At 58.9% G+C, this 22,115-nt stretch overlaps 1 protein-coding gene across 1 annotated transcript; it reads left to right on the forward strand.

Annotated features, from left to right (window-relative positions):
• The first annotated feature begins 1,326 nt into the window (after positions 1 to 1,326).
• On the forward strand, positions 1,327 to 21,645 carry RARG (retinoic acid receptor gamma). Its single transcript, XM_065887502.1, has 9 exons — positions 1,327 to 1,534; positions 5,584 to 5,915; positions 16,671 to 16,819; positions 17,036 to 17,177; positions 17,845 to 18,005; positions 18,207 to 18,383; positions 18,775 to 18,979; positions 19,374 to 19,532; positions 20,344 to 21,645. Exons 2-9 carry the CDS (start codon positions 5,732 to 5,734, stop codon positions 20,541 to 20,543), a joined length of 1,377 nt encoding a protein of 458 aa, XP_065743574.1. The 5' UTR covers positions 1,327 to 1,534; positions 5,584 to 5,731; the 3' UTR covers positions 20,544 to 21,645.
• The last annotated feature ends 470 nt before the right edge of the window (positions 21,646 to 22,115 follow it).

The following is a 22,115-nucleotide window of genomic DNA, read 5'->3' on the forward strand; positions in this document are numbered from 1 at the left end:
TCCCCGGAGGGAGGATACCTGGTCCCTAGGGTGGCAGTGAGGACGGAGCAAAGTAATTCCGGTATGGGAAACGTGACGTGACCAAGACTCAGTGTCCCCAGTGCTGGCCACCCCAGAACTGTTGCTGGGGAAGGTCCCTTGGGTGCATCTCTCCAGCCAAGTCCAGCCCCCACTGCTACTGCTGCCCTTCTCCACTTTCTCTTTCCCACCCTAGCTCCTGTAGGAATGTTGGAGCTCCATGTATAGAGCTTGGACTCTTCTCTTGCTCTGTCCTCAGTAGAATGGACGCTGACGCCCCGGGGTTCCTACTCTAGGACTGAGAGTCTGTGGTGGTCACATTGAAGTCAGAGAAATGTCCCCATCAGACCCTGACACTGACATTGGTTGCACGTGCCTGTACACACACACACACACACACACACACACACACGCACGCGCGGCTGGAGTCAACATCTGTGGTGCATCCACCAGGCAGGCAGGCAGGCAGGCTCTAGGTAAGGCAGACACCCCCCCACACACTTGGGCTTTCCCCCTCACACCCAGCCCCAGGCTCCTTCCACTCCCAGCTACAGTTCCCCTTGCCCTCCACCCCAGCCTAAATGTAGGCAGCCAGGGACCCAGAAGCCCTAGTCCAAGCTTACTCAAGGCAGAGTGACAGGGAAGAGGTCTTGAAGCCCGGGACTTAGCATCCGCACAACCTCCACTAGTTCAACCAGTTTGCTCTTGGGACCAAAGGACAGGCTGGGGTAGGCAAGCGGAAGTGGAGCCTACTTTGACCTGCAGGTGAAGGCTAAGCGAAGGGGAAAGACAGTGGCATCCGCTCTGGCATATCCCTGCGCGGTCACTCCACCCCTTGGGGGGACGTGGATACAGCCCCCCACTGCCTACCCTGCAGAGGTACGGAAACTGGCCTCCGTGAACCACAGCCCGGCCAGAGGACTCAACCAGTCCCCCCAAATGGCAGGAAGGGGAAAAGTGCCAGAGAGAAAGGGTAGCATCTTGGGCCCAGGACACTGACCTCTTCTGCCAGCCTTGCCCGGCCTCCCGGGGACGGAGCCAAGGAAGCCCAGCAAATGGGCGGGACAGAGACCCAGGCGTCCTGGCCCGCCCCGCCCAGCCCCCCTCCCACCCCCCCCCCGCCCCCCCCCGCCCCCCAGCCCCAGGGCACCGAGGAGGGAGCCGGGCAGGGGCAGGCGGCAGGGGAGGGAGGAGCGAGGGCGGGAGGGGGAGGAGGGAGCCAGGCTGGGAGGGATGTGGGGGGGTGGGGAGGGAGAAAAAGAAAGAAAATATTTTCCGTGTCCCCGCCTGCAGAGTCAGTGTGCGGTTTGGGAGAAAATGTGTCGGATATTTTGGGGCGGTCACGTGGGCGGGCGGGCTCCGAGAGGCCCCGGGACCGTCCCAGCCTAGAGTCTGTGCCCCCCCAGAGCCCCCCATCACCGAGAGCCCCTGCCACTGCGACGCTTTATCCCCGCGACCGCCCGACGCCGGGACCTCGGGGCTCGGCGGCCTCCCTTCCCCCTCCCTCCCCCTCCAGGTGAGTCAGGCGGGGAAGCAGGCTCGGCCGCCGCGGACGCCCGGGTCCTCCGGCGAGGTGGGCCGGGGGCGGGGGCGCCGGGAGCCACGCCGGCTCAGTTCCTCCCCGCACTGGTCCGGCTATCCGCAGGGGTGGAGGGGGGCTTCCTGCCCCGACTTGGGGGTCAGCCCTGATGTGGGAACGGAATGGGGAAGATTTTAGACAGGCTGGGCTGGGCTGGGCTTTATCCACCCTTCACTGCGGTGAGTAGTCGGGGAGAGCTTTGAGGGAAGAGTCTTCAGCCAGGGGCCTTCTATCCTATGTTTGTGCCTGGAGTGTGAGGGCAGATAGGGTCCCCTCCTGCGGGAAAGGTCCACCATCCGCCTCCCCTGAGGCTTTCCCTGGGGAATCTGAGGGGAGGATTTTTGGTCCACGCTGATCCTTCCCTAGTGGAATGGCACAGCTTGGACAACAGAAGGGCGAGGAAAAGGTCCAGAGGCAAGTGATTCTGGCCGTCTGGGTCCAGCAGTTTGGAGAGACAAATGGATAGGATATAGGGGTCTGTGAAGTTGCCTTCAACCGCAGTGCAGGATTCCCTCTCATATCCGCAACCTTGGGTGTGAGTCCGGGCTCCCTCCAGCCAAGGTCGGGGACTCCTCTGGAGTATTCTGGAGGGGAGCCCGAATGGTACAAAGGAAGAACAGGGAGACTGGGGCAGGGACCTGGGAGTTCCAGCCCTGGAGCCTCACTGACGCTGTCTCACTGTCTCTAGCACTTACAGCCCAGTTCCCTCAACCTGACCCAGTCTGTAGGAGGGAAGCTCTGCAGGTGGCCAGAGAGTAAGAGTATGCAGGGTTGGGCAGGGGGTGAGGTGGGGTGGTGGGCGAGGGAGCCCGAGGAGGGGCCCGTAGGGCAAGAACCTGAGATGACTGTGCCCCTTCAGGGCCCACATCCAGGGCAGCTACCGTCCGAGTCCTCAGGTCTGAGGCTTCTGCCCTTACCCCTTACCATCACTCCTCAGATGCTGACTGGGGGTTGAGGACCACAGGCAGTGTCCCATATCCTGGAGGCGAGGAAACAGAGGACAGGGAAGGGGGCAGGAGGCAGTGTGTGAAGGGTGCCTGGAGCTTGGGTATCCCAAATAGGGAAACACACACTCACACACACATGTACACACACGCCGTGGCTTAGAGCCTAATAGGCAGCACAGGGCGCACACCCCCGTCCCGGCACACCCCCACCCCCTGGCTCAGAAAGCCACCCAACTGGCACCTCCAGTTCCCCCCTCTGCCCCACCCTACCCATGCCCTCTGATGCCCACACACATTCCACCGGCCTTGCCTGCCTGCCTCCTGGGTACTGCCCCTCCCTGGGGCCAGTGAGGTAGAGGGAAGGCACCTGGTAATGGGAGGTGGAGACTCAAGGGTCTGGACTCCCCCAAGGGTGGCACGAGGCCAGGGAAACCCAGCCCACTGTTGCCTCCTGGGGAGCAGGCTGGGGGCCCAGGCTAGAGCAGAGGATGCCCGGGGTTCTCTGCCCAGGCTGGGGATGGGGTCATGGAAAAAGGTGGTCGTGTTTATACAGAGGGGAGGGGGGCAGCGGGTGGAGTGCAGCCGACAAGGGCAGCTTTGTTCCAGGCTCTGGGGTGGGCAGGACGGCAGAGAGACGCCCCCCACCCCCACCGCCTCCATCCAGCAGCCCCGTCATCCATGCCCTCCCCTCAACTCCACCTCAGCTCGAAGAGAAGCAACTTCTCAAGGGCCCCTTTCCCCTGGTCAGCCCCCCTCAGTCTGAGGTGGCATCTTGGGAGGAAAGAAGTACATTCTCCCTTCCTCAGGTCCCCCAAAGTACCAAGACCTCTGGGTCCCTAGTTTAGGATTTCCTTTTATGCTGTGTACCACTGTCTTCAATTCCTTGGTCCCTTCCTCTACCCAGGACTTAGGACCCTCCCCTTCCCTTCCCAGCCAAGGCAGAAAACCAAGGCTCGGAAGTGGGAATGCACCTCTGTCCCCTTCCTCTCTTCACTCAACTCTCAGGTTTCTTCTCTGAGGCAAAATAAGAGGAAGGCCAGGGAGAGCTTGCCTCACTCACAGCTTCATTCCTCCGTAAGGACCAGGAGCCTGAGCATCCCTCTCTGGGACCCTCGAAGTCCTCCTGCCCCACCCCCAGGTCTCTGTTTCCCACCCGCAGGTGAGAAGCAAAGATAGTGAGTGCTGGAGCCCAGAGCCGAGTTCTCAGTCTAAGCCAGTCTGGGGAAGATGGGGTGGGGGGGGACCTCCAGTAGCTTCTCATCCTTAGCATTGGAGGGGTTAATCCACCTGGAATGTGGCCCAGCCTGTTGAGCTATGGCCCAGGGGCCTCAGGGGCCCGGACTCCTGGCTCTACCTGGGCTTAACCTGGGACAAGGACTTCAGGGAATAGGGGAAGGTAAAGGAGGTGGACCCTGGGGGCTCATAGCTCAGACTTTTAGGGCTTGGGGAGACACTGGGCTGAAGAGTCAGGGTGCTGGGGATCTGGGTGGTGGCTAGTGAGGGACAGTGGCTGCTTTATGCATTGGGACTGAGTGAAGGGTGGTGGCTTGGGGTCTGAGTTCCTGTAACCTCCATACAGTTTACCCTCAGGAGCTTGAAGGCCAAGGCAGATGAGAGATAGAAAAGGAAGGAAGAAAAAAAGCAGAGGTACAAAGACGGAGCGATATTGATCTTAGAAGCAAAGACTGATGGAAAGAGGTGCAAAATACCCATCACCTACTTCTGGGCCTGCCCACCCCAAGGACTCTGTGTTTTACTCTCTCTCTCGGCCCTTCTGTGTCCTTCTTCATCTAGTCCATTATGGTTCTGGCTGGTAGAGGAGGCCTCCAGGCTGCGGTGACTCTCCTTCCCCAGCCCCTAACTCCCTAGACAGGTGGGTAGTTCTGAGGCTCCTGGGAAAGCCTACCTTTCCCTTGTCAGAGCATCAGGAGAGGAACCACCTGCCTGGCCCTAGGATTCCCACTTCCTCTTTCCCTCCTTCCCCTCCCCCTCCCTTGGGCTCAGGTTAAAAACCTCTGAGGTCAGGTTACATTGGAGGGAGGGGAGGATGTAGGGAAGGCTTCCTATAAGCAGAGGGCTCAGGAAAGAGAGAGAAGAGATGGAGAAGCAAAGTAAACTAAGGACAGGGAGAGGAGCTTCTTAGCATCATACCTGGGACACAGCGGGGCTTCCATTAACCTCTGTGGATTTGAGGAGAGGTTAGGGAGGGAGGGATAACTGGAGACAGAGACAGAATTGGGAGGGGAAACAGGGAGAGGGAGTATGGAGGAAGGTGGAAAGAAAGGAAATGCAAATTAAAAGAGAGGTATGGAGGAAGAGAAGGTACAAAGAGAAAGAACCGGAGACATTTATATAGCATTTAGTATGTGCCCTATATTATTCTAGACATTTTACATATGGTAAATTATTTAAGCCTCCTTATAACCTTATGAATTGAGGCTTATTATGATTCCCAATTGACCAAGGAGGCAACTGAGGCCCAGAGAGGTTAAGTAACACTAATACATCCAAGGTCCTGCAGCTGGCAAGTGGTGGGGATCAACTCAGGTAGTCTGGCTCCAGAGTCTGTGTTCCAGAGAGGTGTAACATTTTTTTAACAAAAATGTTAAAACAGATATGTTTGCTTTCTCCAGGATGGTAGAGAGTTTGAGACTTGGCTCTACTCTTTACAGCCATGTGACCTTAAACTAGTCCCTAAACCTCAGTTTCCTCATCTGTGAAATGGGAATCTTAACTCCTACTTCACAGGATTGATGTGAGGGTTAAATCTAGTGTCCAGCCCATGGTGGTGTGTAATGGTCATTTCTTAGCCTAGGAGTCCTCTCTGCCAGGAGTTTGGAGACCATGATTCACCTTGGAAACTCAATTTACCCTTCCAGGAGAGTTTCTCTGAGCCTGCGTCAGCACCTGCCCTGCCTCCCCTACCGTGTGGCAGAGGGCAGCAAGGAGGGAAAAGACTCCAGCTGGGAGAGGGCCGTGGGGCTTGGAACCTCAGAGGGATCATTCTCTCATCCCTCCTTTTCCTTTCTTTCTCCTTAGGAGTCTTGGAGACCCAGTGAGCAGGCCAAGCAGGGCGGGCACGGAGCCTCCCAGGCCAGGGCAGTGGGCATGGGCGGGGGCTGTGGCTGAAGAAGTCCCCCGCCCACTGCAGACCCCAGGGGATTCAGCCTCCCACACTGCAGCCGCCATGGCCACCAATAAGGAGCGACTCTTTACGCCTGGTGCCCTGGGGCCTGGCTCTGGCTACCCAGGGGCTGGCTTCCCCTTCGCCTTCCCAGGGGCACTCAGGGGGTCTCCACCTTTCGAGATGCTGAGTCCTAGCTTCCGGGGCTTGGGCCAGCCTGACCTCCCCAAGGAGATGGCCTCTCTGTGTGAGTCTCAGGGATCTTGGGGGATGAGGGCAAGTGGAAACAGGAGGGCATTTCGTGGGTGGATGATAGAGAAAATTGGTGTCCCAGTTAGGAAGACAGGCAGGGCTGGGGGTTTGATCTAATGGAGGAGGTGACAGGGGTAGCCACGAGGGGGTTTGGATGTGGAGCCAATGGACGTGCTTGCAAATGAGAGTCCTCCTGTGTAACTAGAATGGGAAAGTAGCACGCCTAAAATTTGGGGCTCTGCAGTTGCCTCCTGAATGACTCAACTAGAAGGGAGAACCCCTTTGTATGGGCAGCCAAGGGTGGGTCTGGTGAAGTCTGAGGCTGCTGCCTGCCTGCAGTGCGGGGTGTGGGGAGCCAGGCTGCGAAGTGGAGGCGTCTGGGAGGCCAATACCCCAACTCTGTGATCAAGAGGTAAAACTGTTCTGAATTAGGGGGAGCCTGCAAAAAGAGGGATGGAACCTAGTGCCAGGTGCCCAAAGATGTGTAGGGTCAGGAAACTTCCCTCTTGGTTCTGGGGAGGGTGGAAACAGCCGCAAAGAAGGTAGCTCTTGTACCATAAGTAATCCGGGGAGGTGCAGGGGGTGTTCCAGAAGCATCCTCTCCTCCAGCCATGTGGGTTGTGGACTCCTCCCCTCTCTCTAGGTCTGGCACGGTACCCACATGCTGTGCAGATCCCTACTTGTCCCTCAGGCCTGCCCTCTTTGGGTGAAGCCTTTGAGTGCAGACAGCAGCAAGCCTTAGGCCTCTCTTCATCCCTCTGGATCCCCTCTCCTTCCACTTGGTAGCTGTTCCTCCTCGCTAGGCCATTACAGGCATGGGTGCCCATGAGCTGGAAGGCTGGGATGCTGGCCTCAGTGTGCGAGCTGGTACAGAGAAGCCTCCACCTGGATAGAAGGGGAGGTGATAGAGAGAGGGGCAGTTCCAGAGAGAGAGAAAGAGAGAGGGAAAGGAAAAGACCAAAAGATAAAGACATCCTTTATAGCTCCATAAGCTGAGAGAGAGAGAGAGAGAGAGAGAGGTGGAGAGAAGGGGCCTGCCTTTAGGAGCACTCAGAGGGGTGTGTGTGTGTGTGTGTGTGTGTGTGTGTGTGTGTGTGTGTGTGTGTGAAGGGGTGACTAGGCCTGGCTGGCAGCTCTGCTGGAAAGAGCTTGCTCATCTGGAGAAGGTGTGTGCGTGTGTGAGAGGCTATATGCAGTTGTATGTGCACAGCATGGCCCTGAGACGCTGCTCACATACAGAATTCCAGGGTTGCAACAAAGAGTCAGTGTGAAGAGTGAGGCAGTATTTCATAGGGCTGCTGACGATGTGTCTGGGGTTTGGTGAGGCCGGCCGGTGGCCTGTCTGTAGTCCAACAGGGGTTATTTGGGTGGCACGCAGGTGACGAGACAGCACAAAGCCCCCCTTTCTGGAAACCTCAGCTGGGCTTCCCCTACCTCATTTGCACCCCAAGAATCTGTCCCAGGGTCTGCGGGGTGGGAGGGAACCACCCTCCCCACATGAATGTACTTCTTGCAGAGGGCAGTACAACTCAATATCTTGGGACTTGATTTTCCAGAGTTCCTGAGGCAGCTAAGGGAGCGTGAGTGAGGAGGCAGAGTAGAGAGAGTGGTGGCGGGGAGAATGCCGAGAGCCAGCAGCCAGTCCCCAGTGAAGTTCTCCATGTGCCCCTGTGCCCTGGACACACTGAGACCAAGGTCAGGGTTCAAAGTGAGGTCAAGGTAGGGGAAGCGGTCAGACTAGGCTGTATCCCCAAAGGTCTCCCTGCAGGAGGAGGGGCTGAAAGAAGAAATCCCAGGGAGGAGCCAGAACCAGGGCAGGTAGCTGGGGAGGGTGCGGCTGGCAGCTGGGGGACAGGCCTGGGCAGAGAGGGGGCAGTGGAGTGGGGAGGAGGGGAAGGCCTGGGTCCAGACAGCTTGCATGGGAGTGGGGCACACATCACCTAGTGGTGAATGAGAGGGACCAGTGGGGAGAGGAGGGGATCCTGGAGTCTGGGAGACCTCCCGCAGTGGGACAGTGGCTGAAGGGGGAAAGTGTATTCTCTCACTTCTCTGCCCTGCTGTCCCTTTTTGGCTGGGACATCTAATGGAGGGGGATTGGAGGCCTAAGTCTGATGCCAAAGCCACACTCACCTGGAGTCTGGGTCTCTCTCTTCAGCCTCTCTCCCCTGATCTGTGGGAGGGAGTGGGGGTGGTCCCTGAAGGAGTCTGGAACTTCTCCCTGGGGCTGGCTCCTGAACCCTGCTGCTGGGTCCCTAGCACCTTGGAGACATCCGTGTTGAGAAGGGCAGCCTTGCTCCATCTGTTGGGGTGCTCTAGGGGCCTGAGTGGTTAAGGCAGGCGTCTCAGAACCTCATGGTGGAGGAGGGTAGTGGGAAGGGGAGCACCTGCGGCCGCCGGGGCAGCACAGGCCTGTGTGCGTGCGAAAGCGGAGGGGTGTGTGTGTGTGTCTCTGTGTGTGTGTGTGTACACACACGCACACAGGTTTGGGTGTGCTTGCTCACACACATGCATAAAACCCTGCTATCTGTGTCCTCGTGTATCTCCATGTTTTTGAACACTGATGAGTTGTACGTTTGTTTTATCGAGACTGCAGGGAACAGAGTGTGATGGGAGGGAAGGGAAGCCTTGCCCTCCTCCCCCTCTTGAGGAGACAGCTGGTGTCCTGAGGACCTAGCTCTACTTGTCCTCTGAACTTGGTGACAGTGTCTCTGGGTACCATACTAAGTCACATGGAGAAGCTGAGAGCAGGCTGGCACAGGAAGAAAAAGAGTTCCACTTAAACTGAAAAAGAGAGACTCAGGGACCTAAACGAGATGAGAGGGAAATAACACAGGCTGAAAGGCGCAGACACAGGGAGAACCCAGACTCTGGGAGAGGCAAAGGGCCTTGTTAAGCAGGCGGTACCGGTGGTGAGCCGGCGGCAGCGAGGCCTCCTCCAGGAAAAAAACCAGCCGACTGCCTCCTTCCCCTCCCCTCCCTGGTCTCTCCTGCTCAGGCTCGGGCTCCAGCTCCAGGCCGACACAAACGGGGCTTTGATTGCAACAGGAAACCTCTCTGGCGGGGGGAGCTGGGCAAGCCGCCGCCGCTGGGGCCCAGGCTGCACCCCCCTCTCCTGGCCCCCTCCCCGGTCCCAGCCCCCATCCTGCCCAGCACTCCTGCTTTGGGGCCCGTCCCTCATTCACACCTCCCTATTCCTTCGCTCCACTGCTGCCCCCTCCTCCAGAGACCCCTCCTATTGCCCTTCAGGTGGGACTCCTAAGTTAGGACTTACCCTTGGGGTGGGGCCTCCTTTGCTTTGAAATGCCCCAACTTCAGTTTTTTGAGGGAAGGTTCTGGAAGAAAAGGAGAATTTAGCTTGAGGAATTCAGAGCCAGTTATCCTCAAGCCCCTTCCAGAAGGTGGCAGGAGGGGAGGAAAGGAGGGATGAAGGGGTTAGCTGTTCCTCCCCGCACAGCCTCTTGTTGGCCAAATTCATCCTCGCCAGGGTGGTAGAGGCTCTGAGGGGTGACCACACCAGATTCAGTGCGAAGGGCTTCATTAGTGGGGGAGGGGTACACTTCTCCTTGCCTCTGGGGCCATGACTTTGTGGGGCTCTAGCTGGGAGGGGTGCGCCTTGGTGGTGGGGATCACAGGGAAGGGGGTGAGTCAGGCAGCAGCCCCCCCTCATACTCCCACCAGGCTGGTGGAGAACATCTGGTTCCCATGAAATGCTAGAAGGCTAATGGGTCTAATTGCTGCAATAAGGGCTGGGGGTACTTTGGGGAAAAGAGGGGGCACTAGATTCCCCCATCCTCTTACCTTCTCCTCAAGGCTAAGACTGCCTAGAATGGGGGGTCGGGGTTGGAGGTTAGGGTGGGCCTGACACCCCAACGCCTGGTCCCTTCTAAGGCCCCCTCTCCCTGCAATGCCTGGGAAGCACACACAGATGGGGTGATGAGGAGTGGGGTGCATCTGGTGGAGAGAAAAGGGGACTATTGAGAACTCATGACTTCCTGGAGCCCTCCCCCCACTCCTCCTGTGCCCCACTCCCAACCCCCCTCCCTGTGGCCTGGCCACTTCTGGTTCTAATTACCAACCAGGCAGGCCTGACTTAATTGGGACCTTTCAGATTTAGGAGGGGGAAGGGTGGGGGGGACTGACAGCCTAGAGTTGTCTAATCAGGGCTCTCTTCTCCCCTTGTTTTGGGGGTACTCCCCACTTTGCATTTAATTGACTTTTTTTTGCCACTGGCCAGGTTCTGATTCAGAAGTCTGTCACCCCTTTTTTCTTTTTGTGGGGGATGGCTGGAGTCAGAAATGGGGTATTTGGGGTTGGGGGCAAGAACAGGGAGCTCAGGCTGGACTGGAAAGAGCAATGCATTCCCTCTTCATCCCTGCTACGAGTCCCCCGAGTCGGCCCTGCCACCCCGCGGCCCCCCATCCGCCAACCAGGCCCTCCTTCCCAACCCTGCCCCCTTCAGTCCCCGGCAGCCACCCCGGCCCCTCCTCCGCGCCTGCCTTCCCTTCCCTCGCCTACTCTGGCACCCCTTCCTGCTCTTTATTCTTCCAAACTGGCGCCCCACTCCTGCGGCACCCCAGTGCGCCCCCCACCCGGTACAACAGATTCTTAGAAAAGCGCGCCCCGCCCTGGCCCAGCCACCGCCGCCGGGAGGGGAAGGGGCCGGGCCGGGCGCCTCTCCCGCTCCCCCGGCACTCCCCTTGTGAGCGGCGCTGACAGAGCCGGCTGGGCCGGCCCGCCGGGCGGCCGGGCGGCGGGCGGGGCGCGGGGAAGGGGGCGGTTTCCGGGAGTCGCCGCCGCTGGCGCTGTCCCGGGGCCAGGGTCCCCGACTCGGCCCGGCTCGGCGAGGGCAAACTCTTGACGTGGCCCAACTCCCGCCCCCCCCACCCCCTTCTCCGCCGATCGAGGGCACTCAGTGCCCGGAAGGGGCCCGCGAGGGAGGAGTGGGGCGGCCCTCGGAGATCCGAAGGGCACTAAGTGTGGCGCTGAAGGGGAGAAGGGGCAGTTTGCCACTGGTGGGGGTATTTAATGACTCTGAGAACAGTTACCGACCAGACGCGCAGTTATTGCCGAAGAGGCACTTGGCACTTGGGGGAGACTGGCACGGTAGCGACTCTGGGGGAGGGGAGCTGGCACTCAGGAAGGCAGTGTCGTCCGAGGCGCAGCTGGCACGGCGGGAGCAGTTTGGGGTGGGAGTCTTGTGCTGAAGTCAGGTTCGAGGAAGGGGCATTGGATGAGCTCCGGGAGTGTCAGCCGCAGGATGGGGCTTGGGGGACTCGGGGGGAGGCGGCCCGGGCCGCGGCGGAGGGAGCACTCCTCGGCCTAAGAAGGGTAGACTCCGGCTGCGCAGGAGGGGCGGGGGGGGGGCGCTCCGCGGCGGCGCGGGCTACGGCCTGGGCGGGGTGGGGTGGGGCGGGGCCGGGTCAGGAGGAGGTGAGCGCGCCCGGCCACCCGCCCCGAGGGGGGTTCCCGGAGAGTTCACGGCGGGAGCGCGCTCCGGCCCTCCGACCGGGGGTGGGAGGACGGGAAGGAAGGAGCAGGCCGCGCGCGCCGAGCCGCAGGAATGTAATGTTCGGCCCTGCAGCGCGCGCGCGGAGGGAGAGGGAGGAGCCAGGCCTGGGAATGAGCGGGTGGAGGTAGTGCAGGTCCCTCGGCTCTGGAGAAGTGCCGCGCGCAGGGAACTTACATGTTTCCTCTCTCCAGTCCTCCTTGACACCCCTGCCTGTACTGACTTGTGTAAAAAAAGGAGCGCTGGGGGGAGGGGAAACTCGAAAGGAAATGCGTGTGCTCGGCTTCTCCACTCTTTCCCCCATCCCCGACCTTGGCACGCGCCTAAGTGCAAAAGCTTGCAAAGCCTCCGAGCCGTGGAGAGAGAATCCTTGCAAGAGTTCTCCCGAGCCAGGTGTGTTTGCAAAAACGTGTGTACACCTCTAATTTTATGCGCGTGCAGACATGCATGTGCACTATTGCCTATTTGCAGATGCGTGGTGCCTGCCAAGATAAATGCATGCTCGGATGTGTGTCTAAGCAAGCAAGCGCGCCACGGTGCGAGTGCGTGTGTTCCACTCCCAGCTCTGCTCATCTTGGTGCCCGGCCCCCTTAGCTCTCCAAGCCCCACCCCCCACCCCGCCGGGCTTCGCTTTTACAAAACGTCTCCCCAGTGCTAGCCGCCGAGGCGCCCGGAGTGAGGCGGACCGCGGCTGGAGCGGCAGCCCCGGCTCTGCGCCCCGCCCAGTCCCTTTCCCCTGCTGGGGATCCCCTTCTTCCCCGCCCACCCCTTACCCCCTATGCAGCCCGGCGCCCTATGCTAGCCCTCCCCCTCCCCCCCTCCAGGAGCGGGGCACCGCCGGGGGAGGAGGGGGAATCGGCTGCGGGTCCTCGGTGTTTCTAGCACCCAGCTTCCCTCCAAGCCGGGTCGCGATGTACGACTGCATGGAAACGTTTGCCCCGGGTCCGCGACGGCTGTACGGGGCAGCCGGACCCGGGGCCGGCTTGCTGCGCAGAGCCACCGGCAGCTCCTGTTTCGCCGGACTCGAGTCTTTTGCCTGGCCGCAACCCGCCAGTCTGCAATGTAGGTACCCGAGCCCTACATTGGGGGTGGGGTGCGGGGTGCGGGACAGGCAGCGGCTCTCTCGTTCCGTGTGTAAAAGGTGGACCTGGGTTGCAAGCGGAGATTCTGACCCTTTCCATGTGAGGGCCGGGTGTGTAGGAAAGAGGTACTGGCCCTTTAAACGTGGGGGCCTCAGCGACTCCTTTGGGTGTGTGCAGTAGTGTTTGGAGTGTGTGTGTGTTTTTTGTGGTGGGTGTATAGCTAGGACCTGTGGTTGGTGACCCTCCAGAGTTCCCGGGGATAGGGAGAGGCCGAGGTGCGTTGGTAGTTTGTGCCGGCAGGTCCGTGGCCCAGGAGGGTTATGGCACCCAGGACCGTGAGTGGAGTTCGTAAAGTCCATGTGGGAAGTCGCGAGTGTAAAAATATTATTTGCAGAGCGTGTGCATCCTTGGAGTGTGCAACGCCTCGCTTAGGCGGTGCGGGTGTGGGCGTAAGGGTCTCTCCAAGAAGCGTCGCCCTCCGCCAGCGTTGGCAGGTCCGCATGGCCCCGTGTGGGGATGTTTGTGACTTGAGGCCGGGAGGGCGTGTGCCCTGCGTGGCTGCGGGGGCGGTTTTGGAAAGTGCTGTGTTCGAGCGTGCACCCTCTGTGTGTGCTGCGTGCGGGGTGTAAGGGGTTGTGCACGCAAGCGGGGCCAGGCTGGGTTCTGGCGTCCCCCTCCCCCATTGAGAAAAGAAATTTTAGGAAATATGTATAGGGTTGTGTGCACTTTTTCCTATGGCTCGAGCCCACAACTTCGGTAGGAAGCGAAAAGTTTCAATAGAAGTTGGGCTTACGGTGAGGAGTGGCCTGGAGGTGGCAGCGGCGGGGGGAGCGGGACTCCTGGGTCCCCAAATATCCACCTTCCCTTTTCTGTGAAATGGGAGATGCCAGGCCTGGGGCCCTGGAACCCCTTTCCAGAGCGGTAATAAAAAGCCGGGGATTGAGAGGCAGTAAAAATGAAGTCCAGATGAGAGGCGGCTTTGAAGCCCGGGCTGAAGTGCCTGGCGGGGGTGGGGGGGGTGGGGAGGGGAGCCTGGAACACCCCCGAATTTCCCCGGGCCTGGGACGGCGCTCGGAGCCCGGGGACGCGGGGCTGGGGGGCACGCTGGGAAGGGGCGGGCGGCGGGCGCTCTGGGAGTGCGCGCGCGGGGTCACTGAGCCCCCGCCAACGCGCCTCGCTCCTTGGCACTCGGCAGCGCTGTTTACGAGATCAGCTTTTTTTTTTTTTTTTGGTCTTTTGGTTGCAGGGCAGAGCTGCTCAGATTTAGCAACTGGGAGACTGGAAGAGGGAGGTGGCAAACAGTACCGTGAGGTGGGGTGGGGCAAGAATGAAAAGCGTAGCATTTAAAGGGCGGGGAAAGTGTGAACTATTGCCTTGCACCAAATCCTTGTGAATTCTTAACCTTCTCTCATGGCCCAATAGAATGGGGACGTGGGGTATGTTGGGAGGGGTGCTGAGATGGAGAGAATCTCCCAGGAAGGGTTTTTTGGGGGGCTGGGCAGGAACCCCATTTTTTCAGGCCCAGGGAAGCCTGTGGGACTTGGCTGGCAGTATGTTTTTGCATTTCAGTTTGGACCAACAATTTTGGTCTCTAGGGTCTTGGTGGGCCTCAGGCCTGCTCCACACACTTTCAGAGAGAAAGTAGCTTAGACCTGTGTGTCTAATCCAGGGAAGGAAAGAGGTCCTTTGGTGTGTTTGTATTTGGCAGCGTCGGTGTCCTGGTGCTGTGTTGGCAGGCCGTGGGTGTTTGGGGGCAGAGCTTCTCGCTTGCAACTGTGAAGCGAGCGTGGGGTGTTGTGTGTCCACCTTATGACTTGTGCATCCAGCTCCACGGTGTGGCTGGAGTGAGTGTGCCTCTGTGCCCGCCTGCCTGGGTGTTCTTTTGTGCCAGGGTCCCGTTGGGGTATAGGAGCCCATTGGTAAAATGCCTGCTTTTATACCCAGTGTGTTGTTGACGTGTGAGAGTGTCTCCAAGGAGGTGTGTGTCAGATTGTGAGTCCAGGCTTCTCGGCCCTGGGCCTCGCAGCTGGGAGTGTTTACAGCCGGTTATAAAGAGTTTGTTTGAAGCTCCGCACAGCCTGGCCAGGAATTTCCTCAATTTCAGCAATTTGGGCTTTAAAAGGAGAAAACCCCAGAGCCACCCCCCTCCTCCCCTGCAGGGGCCCCTGCTTAGCCAGGAGCAGCATCCCCCTGGTGCTGGGATTTCTGCCCAGGGCTGAGAAGGGAATCTCAGTGGAGTGACAACGATTAGCTTTCCTGTGCCCTTTGCTCCCAGACTGACCAGAGCTACTGGGCTGCGCTTTAGGGTTCAGGGACGGGAGTGTGCCAGAGGGGTTCCGAGAAGGGGTGACAGTACCACGCATATGAGAAAAGCTGCCCCTGGGCCTGTCTCCCTGCCACCCCCAGTCTCATAATAATTGGCTGGCAGTGGCCCATGCCAGTCTGACCACACCCAGGCCCTTTTGCAAGAGAGGAAATGAGGCAGCGCTCTGCGGGCAGGGAGGGCGTCAGCGCCAAGTGAGCACCACCCCACGCACTGGCCTCTGGGCAGCACATGTGCCCTCAGAGGACACTGGGACCATCCTGAAAGGCATTCCAGCCCGCCCCCCCATCTCTCAGCACCAACCGCCTCCCCCCGGCCCCGACCCCGGATTTCCCACCAGGTCCTGAATAGACTCCAGGCACCCTCCTTTCCTCCCCTCCTCTCTCCTTTTTCATTGGGGAATCTCACTCCAGCTGGATTCTTATGCTAATTGAGTGTCTGTGTGTGCCGGGGGGTGGGGAGGGCTTTCCTCCTGTGGGGAGGGTGGAGCTAGCCTGGAACCCCTGCGTCCGGGCCTTCCTTCTGTCCTTCTGGTGGCCTGGGTGGACTTCTGACCAGGTGGGCTACAGCAGGTTAGAAGGAAGAAGGTGTTCATGAGGTGGGTGCAAGCAAGGGACACTCCTTAGGGAGGGTCTTAGGGTTTTCTTGCATTAACTTAGGCCCTCCAGGTTTGGGCAACTGGTCCTACAGGTTGAATAATTTATAGATTTTTTTCAAGCCTCTGAAGATCAGCCACACACCCAAAAGAGGTTTACTCAGCAGCCTCCCAAACAGAGGGCGTCCTCCCTCCCACACTGTGCGTGGCATGGGCGGAGATCTCTTTTGAGCTGTGTTTGGGTATTTGCAGGGGAAGTTTAGGAGTGAAGACACGGCTCAGAGAGGGTCCAGAGATGGCTCCCCTCCCCCATCAGCCCTGTTTACCCACTGTCGCCTGACTTCTCTGCTTTGCTACACCCCCAGCAGCTTCTAGACCTGAGAATCTGAGCAAATACCTGTCTTCCTTTCCCAGCTTCTCTAACTCCTGGCCAGGTCACGTAGATCTAGTTAGAAGACCTGAGAGCCTTGGCTCCACCATAACTGGCAGTGTGGCACTGGGCTGGTCGCTTCTCTCTCTTGGCCTTAGTTTCTTTGGGTGTAAAATAAGGCTGTTGCATATGCCCTAACCTACCTTCCCAATACCTGTGTCCCATTTCCTCCACCGTCTCCGTGGTTTCTGGGGAAAAGGACACTGGCGATTGTTTGGGGGGTGATATGAGGGGGAGAAGCTCAAGGATTGTCTACCCTGTACTGCCTGAGAGAAAACGAGGTTCTGTTCTGCCTCCTGAACCTCCCGGCCATTTAGCCAGGTGCTAGCCACAGGTGGTCTGGAATTGGCCTCCTCACACCCAGATCTATGGCCTCGTGAGGAGGAGAAGGGTAGGAGGGAGACTACCCAGCAGGGACCCGATGTGAGAGGGAGTGACTAGAGAGTTAAGAGCCACGGGCCATAACACACCTACTTTGTAGCTGGGGAAACTGAGGCCCAGAGAATTTAACTTCTGGGATGGCCTCGACCTAGAATTTGGAGAATTGAGCAGTGTCCCGTAGGACAATATTGTAGGGGGAGAGGGCCAGACTGGGAGGTCGTAGTGGTTGTTTAGGGGTTTCTGGACGTGTTTACTATGGGGCTGCATATGGGTTGTTGGGACTTTAAATCACTGTGGTGGCGATGGTGTTGTCACCGCTGAGCCAGAGGAAGGAGTGGGAATGGGGTGGGGGGGGCAGTGTGTATCTGATGAGGATGCCTAGAGATCTGAGGGGTCCTTCTTCCCTGACCCTCACATCACTGCTTCCCCACAGCGGTGGAGACGCAGAGCACTAGCTCAGAGGAGATGGTGCCCAGCTCGCCCTCACCCCCTCCACCTCCCCGGGTCTACAAGCCGTGCTTCGTGTGCAATGACAAGTCCTCTGGCTACCACTACGGGGTCAGCTCTTGTGAAGGCTGCAAGGTGTGTACGTGCTGGAGGCGGGCGCACTGGGCATCCAGTTACCTGCGTGAGATCAGAGACTCACTGTGTGTGGGTGGGTATCCCTCTGAGGTGGGAGGGACTGGCTGCTTTGCACAGAGGCGGTTAATAGATTGGCTCAGGCCTGCAAGGCCTGTGAGAGGCTGGTACTCCCAACATCCTGCTTCACTGACCCTCTTCCCTTACCCCCAACTCCAGGGCTTCTTCCGCCGCAGCATCCAGAAGAACATGGTGTACACGTGTCACCGCGACAAAAACTGTATCATCAACAAGGTGACCCGGAATCGTTGCCAGTACTGCCGGCTACAGAAGTGCTTTGAAGTCGGCATGTCCAAGGAAGGTAGGCCCTTAGGCCTGCCTGGGCAGGAGTGCTCCTGTCCTAGCCTGTGGTTGCCACCGTCTTCCCACTGGCCACCCCCACTTTCCTGACCTCTGCAAGTCCAGCCTCCAGCCGCCCTGGAGTGCTGTGCCTCCTCCCTGGCCAGTGCTATTTGATTAGCTCCATTCACCCAGGAGACCCCACCCCTTCCCATTCTCCCTTCTCAGAGCTTAACCCTTCCTCTGAATGAGTGAATGGGGGTTACCGGTGCACATTCCCTGTTTCATAGGGAAGTTAGGGGGGCTTGCCAGTCCCCTCCCCTGCTCCCAGGACTGAGCCTGAGGTGGATCTGGGGTGCCCCCCCTCCCCTGCACCATTGTGCTGCCAAGGCTATAAGTGGATATCCTGCTGCCTGCATATCCTGCCCCCCCTCCCCAGCTCCTGCAGGGTGACAGGAAGGGCAGGATGGAGCCAAGGGCCTGGGGAGGGAGCAGGGCCTGCAGGCCCTGGGTGGGGCTGGGGAGAGCCAGCCTGGGAATGGGAGCTAGTGTAGGAGACAGGGAAACTGAGGCCCCGCCCAGGGTCCCAGGGAAGGGATGCTCCGGAGCACATTAAGTTAGGGTAAGAGGGGCTACCCAGGGGGAGGTTCTGAGGGTCTTGATCCTCTCCTTGCGCCTCCACCCCCCAGCTGTACGGAATGATCGGAACAAGAAGAAGAAAGAGGTGAAGGAAGAAGGGTCACTTGACAGCTATGAGCTGAGCCCCCAGTTAGAAGAGCTCATCACCAAGGTCAGCAAAGCCCATCAGGAGACCTTCCCCTCGCTCTGCCAGCTGGGCAAGTACACCACGGTGAGGAGTGGGCAGGGCCCCAGTGAGGGCAGGGGACCACTGACTTTGGAGAACGGGTAGGGGTTGTGTTGGAGGCCATGGCCCGGTGCTGACAAACAAGGAGGGCATCCGAATGCAGAAGGGAGAGCCTGGGGTATTGGCAGAAAGAAGACAGCGCCCAGGATAGGCCTTCGTTTGTGTTCTAACCGGACCTTCCTGCAGAACTCCAGTGCAGACCACCGGGTGCAGCTGGATCTGGGACTGTGGGATAAGTTCAGCGAGCTAGCCACCAAGTGCATCATCAAGATTGTGGAGTTTGCCAAACGGCTGCCCGGCTTTACAGGGCTCAGCATTGCTGACCAGATCACTCTGCTCAAGGCTGCCTGCCTGGACATCCTAGTAAGTTAAGACCCGTGGCCTGTCTTCTGCCACAGCCTGACCCTCATATGAGACCAAGGAGCTGGTCCACACAGAGATTTCGTTATCTCTCTTCCCCCCTCCAATCTGGGACTCCCCAGATCTCCTCGAAACCCAAGCTCTTTTTGTCTTAATCTCTGCCCCTGAGATCTGACCCTAGACTTCTGGGTGCCCTGCCTCCTTCTGACTTCTCTTCCCTCCCCCAACTTCAGACCCTCCATCTCTCTGCCTCGCTCCCCCTGCCAGCTTCACGTGGCCCTCCTTCAGGACCTAACCTCCTCACTTTCCACCTGCACCTCATTCCCTCTTTTCCCCACCCCCATAGCGCTCCTTCCCAGAGACAGCACTAACCCTGCCCCCTGCCTACCTCCAGATGCTGCGGATCTGCACAAGGTACACCCCCGAGCAGGACACCATGACCTTCTCTGACGGGCTGACCCTGAACCGGACCCAGATGCACAATGCTGGCTTCGGGCCCCTCACAGACCTCGTCTTTGCCTTTGCTGGGCAGCTCCTGCCACTGGAGATGGATGATACAGAGACAGGGCTGCTCAGTGCCATCTGCCTCATCTGCGGAGGTGCGGGGGCGCCCCCTGGCGTTTGCTCGGACTGCTTTCCCACCACACCCTACACCCGATTGATCTCCCACCTGGAGGGAGACCTTGGTCCCATCCACAGACTCCTCAGCTCCAGTACAGACTCCCCGGCAGCCTGCAACAAAGGACAAGAAGAGGGGAAGAGCCAGGGGGAGCTGAGGAGACCCCCGATACCAGTGCTGACATAGAGGTCTGGGCAGGAGTGATTTACCAGAGAAAACCTCTTGCCAGAGGCGGGGAAGGGATTGGAACAGGGGAGATGTCCCGGGTGGGGCTCATGGTCAAAGTTTGGGGCCTGGAGGGCCGTAGGGCAGGGCCACTTGTCACTGTCTTCCCCATCTCTTCCTCTCTCACTCCCCTGTGCTTGTCCCCCCAGACCGCATGGACCTGGAGGAGCCTGAGAAAGTGGACAAGCTTCAGGAGCCGCTGCTGGAAGCCCTGAGGCTCTATGCCCGGCGGCGACGGCCCAGCCAGCCCTACATGTTCCCGAGGATGCTCATGAAGATCACTGACCTCCGGGGCATCAGCACCAAGGGTTAGTCGGGAGCGAGCCTCCCCTCTCTCTTCCCGGAGCTGCTGGTCTCCTGGGTCAGGCAGAGACAAGAACAGAGTGGGTGAGAACCAGGCAGCCTGCGCCAGCATCCTAGCTCAGCCACACGCTAGTGGGGACACTTGGGCAAGTGCTTTTCTTTTACTGTTTTTCTGCTTGTGAACTGGGCTAGACTTACAGCTACCTCCTCAGTTTTGTGAGGATGAAACGAGTTAACACACAACGGGCTTAGAACTGCACTGAGTTACAAATTCAGCTCCTCCGTTGCAGTAGCCACGTTTCCAGCGCTCAGTAACACTGTGTAGCCAGGTACTCCTGCGCTGGACAGAGGAGGTGTTTCCTTCATCACAGAAAGTTCTAGTGGACAACACTGGTTTAGGAGGATGCCTGGCAGATGGTGTTTGATAAATATTAGTTCTAATTATAAATGTTATTAAGAACAGCCCTTAAAAAAAAAAGAAAGAACAGCCCTAGGAACGACTGGCAAGCTATGGACATTGGGGGCGGGGGTCCAGGGTCCAGGGAGTGGGGCTGGAATTGGGCACCACGTGATTTTTGAGGAGACAGCCTGAAAGGATGGGACAGATGGGCAACAGGCTTGGCAGAGAAGACAGGCAGAGGCTCCAGGCAGAGGAGCAGTCCCCGGGAACCCTAGAATAGGGAGAGGGTGACAGAGGTGGCAGGCCTGTGCTGGGAGCCCCCAGAGGGGAGTTAGAGGGCAGTCCAGCAAGGTTAAGGTGTCAGCCTTAGGGGCTGTACCTCAGCCCCCCCGAACCTCCTTGTCCCTCCATTGCAGGAGCGGAAAGGGCCATTACCCTGAAGATGGAGATTCCGGGCCCGATGCCTCCCCTGATCCGAGAGATGCTGGAGAACCCCGAAATATTTGAGGACGACTCCTCGCAGCCTGGCCCCCACCCCAAGGCCTCCAGCGAGGATGAGGTTCCTGGGGGCCAGGGCAGAGGGGGCTGCAGCCCCCACCCTGACCAGGGCCCCTGACTTCCCCTGTCTCAGGGGTTGGGGGCTCCAGGCAGCAGACTGACCGTCTCCCAGACACCGCCAGTGACTGAGGGAGGACCTGCTCTGCCCTCTCCCCACCCCTTCCACTGAGCTCCTTGTTTTTGCCAAAGTTTCCAGGGGTGCCTCCGTGTTCATCCCCTTCCTGCTCTAACCGGCTCCCTCTCCAGTCTTGGGAGCCTGCCCTGTTCCCTCCAGGAGAGAGGGCAGAGGGGTGAGCCTGAGTTTGGACTCTAAAATCTCAGCACTGCCCCTCAGACACCAGGGTCCCAGGCTCCCCAGGGCAGGAGGAAGACCCCGCCATTCCACAGCCCCTTCCTCTGCCGGGTGCTTAGGCCTCTGGGAGCAAATAGGAACACTAGAGACCAAAGGGGGGGGGGGTAGGGGGAGGGCTGAGCCCACCCTCTTGCCCCAGTCCTGGTGCCTAATGCTGCATAAGGCACCTGCTGGGTGCACGCTGCCCGCTGTGCCCCCGTCCTCGTGCCAGGTCAGGGTGGGGCAGGTCGGGCCCTGCATTTCTCTGGGGGGCCAGAGGGTGAAAGGGACAGAGGCAGGTCCATTCTGCACCTCTTTGCTTGGGCCCAGAGTTTACCTTATGCCCTCAGTTACAAGCCCCTCCCCCAGTCCTGTCATGTGCCTTGGGCTCCCCCTGCCCCCCATCTCAGCCATGGGGCAGGAACCCTCCTACACTACAGAGGGGCCAGGGGATCCCTCTCCCCCTGGTGCCTTCCCCCTTGACCCCCAGAGCAGCTTGGCCCAGGGAGGGGGGCGGTGGGCACTGCTTAGCTGATCCCACCCTGACCCAGAGGAAGCCTCTATTTATTTATTAGCTTTTGTTTACACCCTGGAATTGACCCCTTCCTCCAGGGGTCTTGGGAGGGGGAGCCCAGGGCCCCTGTGACCCCTCCCTTCTTCCTCCAATCCCCAGTTTGTATTTAGCTGCCGAATAAGATTTCCACTGGCTCCCCTTTTTCTCTGGGGGGGTCAGGGTGCTGTCCCCTCCCCTGTTTACATCTCCCCTCCACCCCGCTGTGTCGCATATTGCTGAGTTTTCTATTTTTGCAAATAAAGTGACGGAAACTCATGGGATGTGGCTCCCTCTAGGGGGGAAACAACGAGCTGATCTGCAGAGGGACTGGGTGGGGAGGGTGGATTTTGCAGCCTTCTTAGGGGAACTAAAGAGATAGGATGAAATGTATCTGGTTGGCTGTGGTGGGAAGGTGGCGGGAAGGGAGTCCACAGGGCCCTGTCCTGAGTGTCTGGGCCTCCGTGATCACCAGGTGTTGGAGCTTTGATTGGACTCTGTGAACCCCTAGTAAGGTCCTGGGCCTCAGAGGTCTTTAGGCTATCCCCACCCCAGGTTCTGTATACATGCACATCTGCCCTTCTCTGGGGAGGAGGTTGATGCAGTTTCAATTGCTTTTCATGAGGGTCCCTGGCCCCAGAAGAAAAGGACCACGGTGTACATCTAAGTTACAGTGTTTCTGCTTTATGCCAGCCCCTCACCCCATAAGCCGCCTACACTGTGACCCCACTATCACCTTCTGAGTCACT

This window comes from Phocoena phocoena, chromosome 11, assembly GCF_963924675.1.
Source record: "Phocoena phocoena chromosome 11, mPhoPho1.1, whole genome shotgun sequence".
Classification (NCBI taxonomy): Eukaryota; Metazoa; Chordata; class Mammalia; order Artiodactyla; family Phocoenidae; genus Phocoena; species Phocoena phocoena.

What these genes read in the sequence shown, in the direction of transcription:
- RARG (XM_065887502.1), top strand. Translation starts at nt 5,732, where the DNA reads ATGGCCACCAATAAGGAGCGACTCTTTACGCCTGGTGCCCTGGGGCCT. An exon ending in CTGCCTGCCTGGACATCCTA is followed by an intron (nt 18,384 to 18,774) that starts GTAAGTTAAGAC and finishes GCCTACCTCCAG; the next exon opens with ATGCTGCGGATCTGCACAAG. An exon ending in CATCTGCCTCATCTGCGGAG is followed by an intron (nt 18,980 to 19,373) that starts GTGCGGGGGCGC and finishes TTGTCCCCCCAG; the next exon opens with ACCGCATGGACCTGGAGGAG.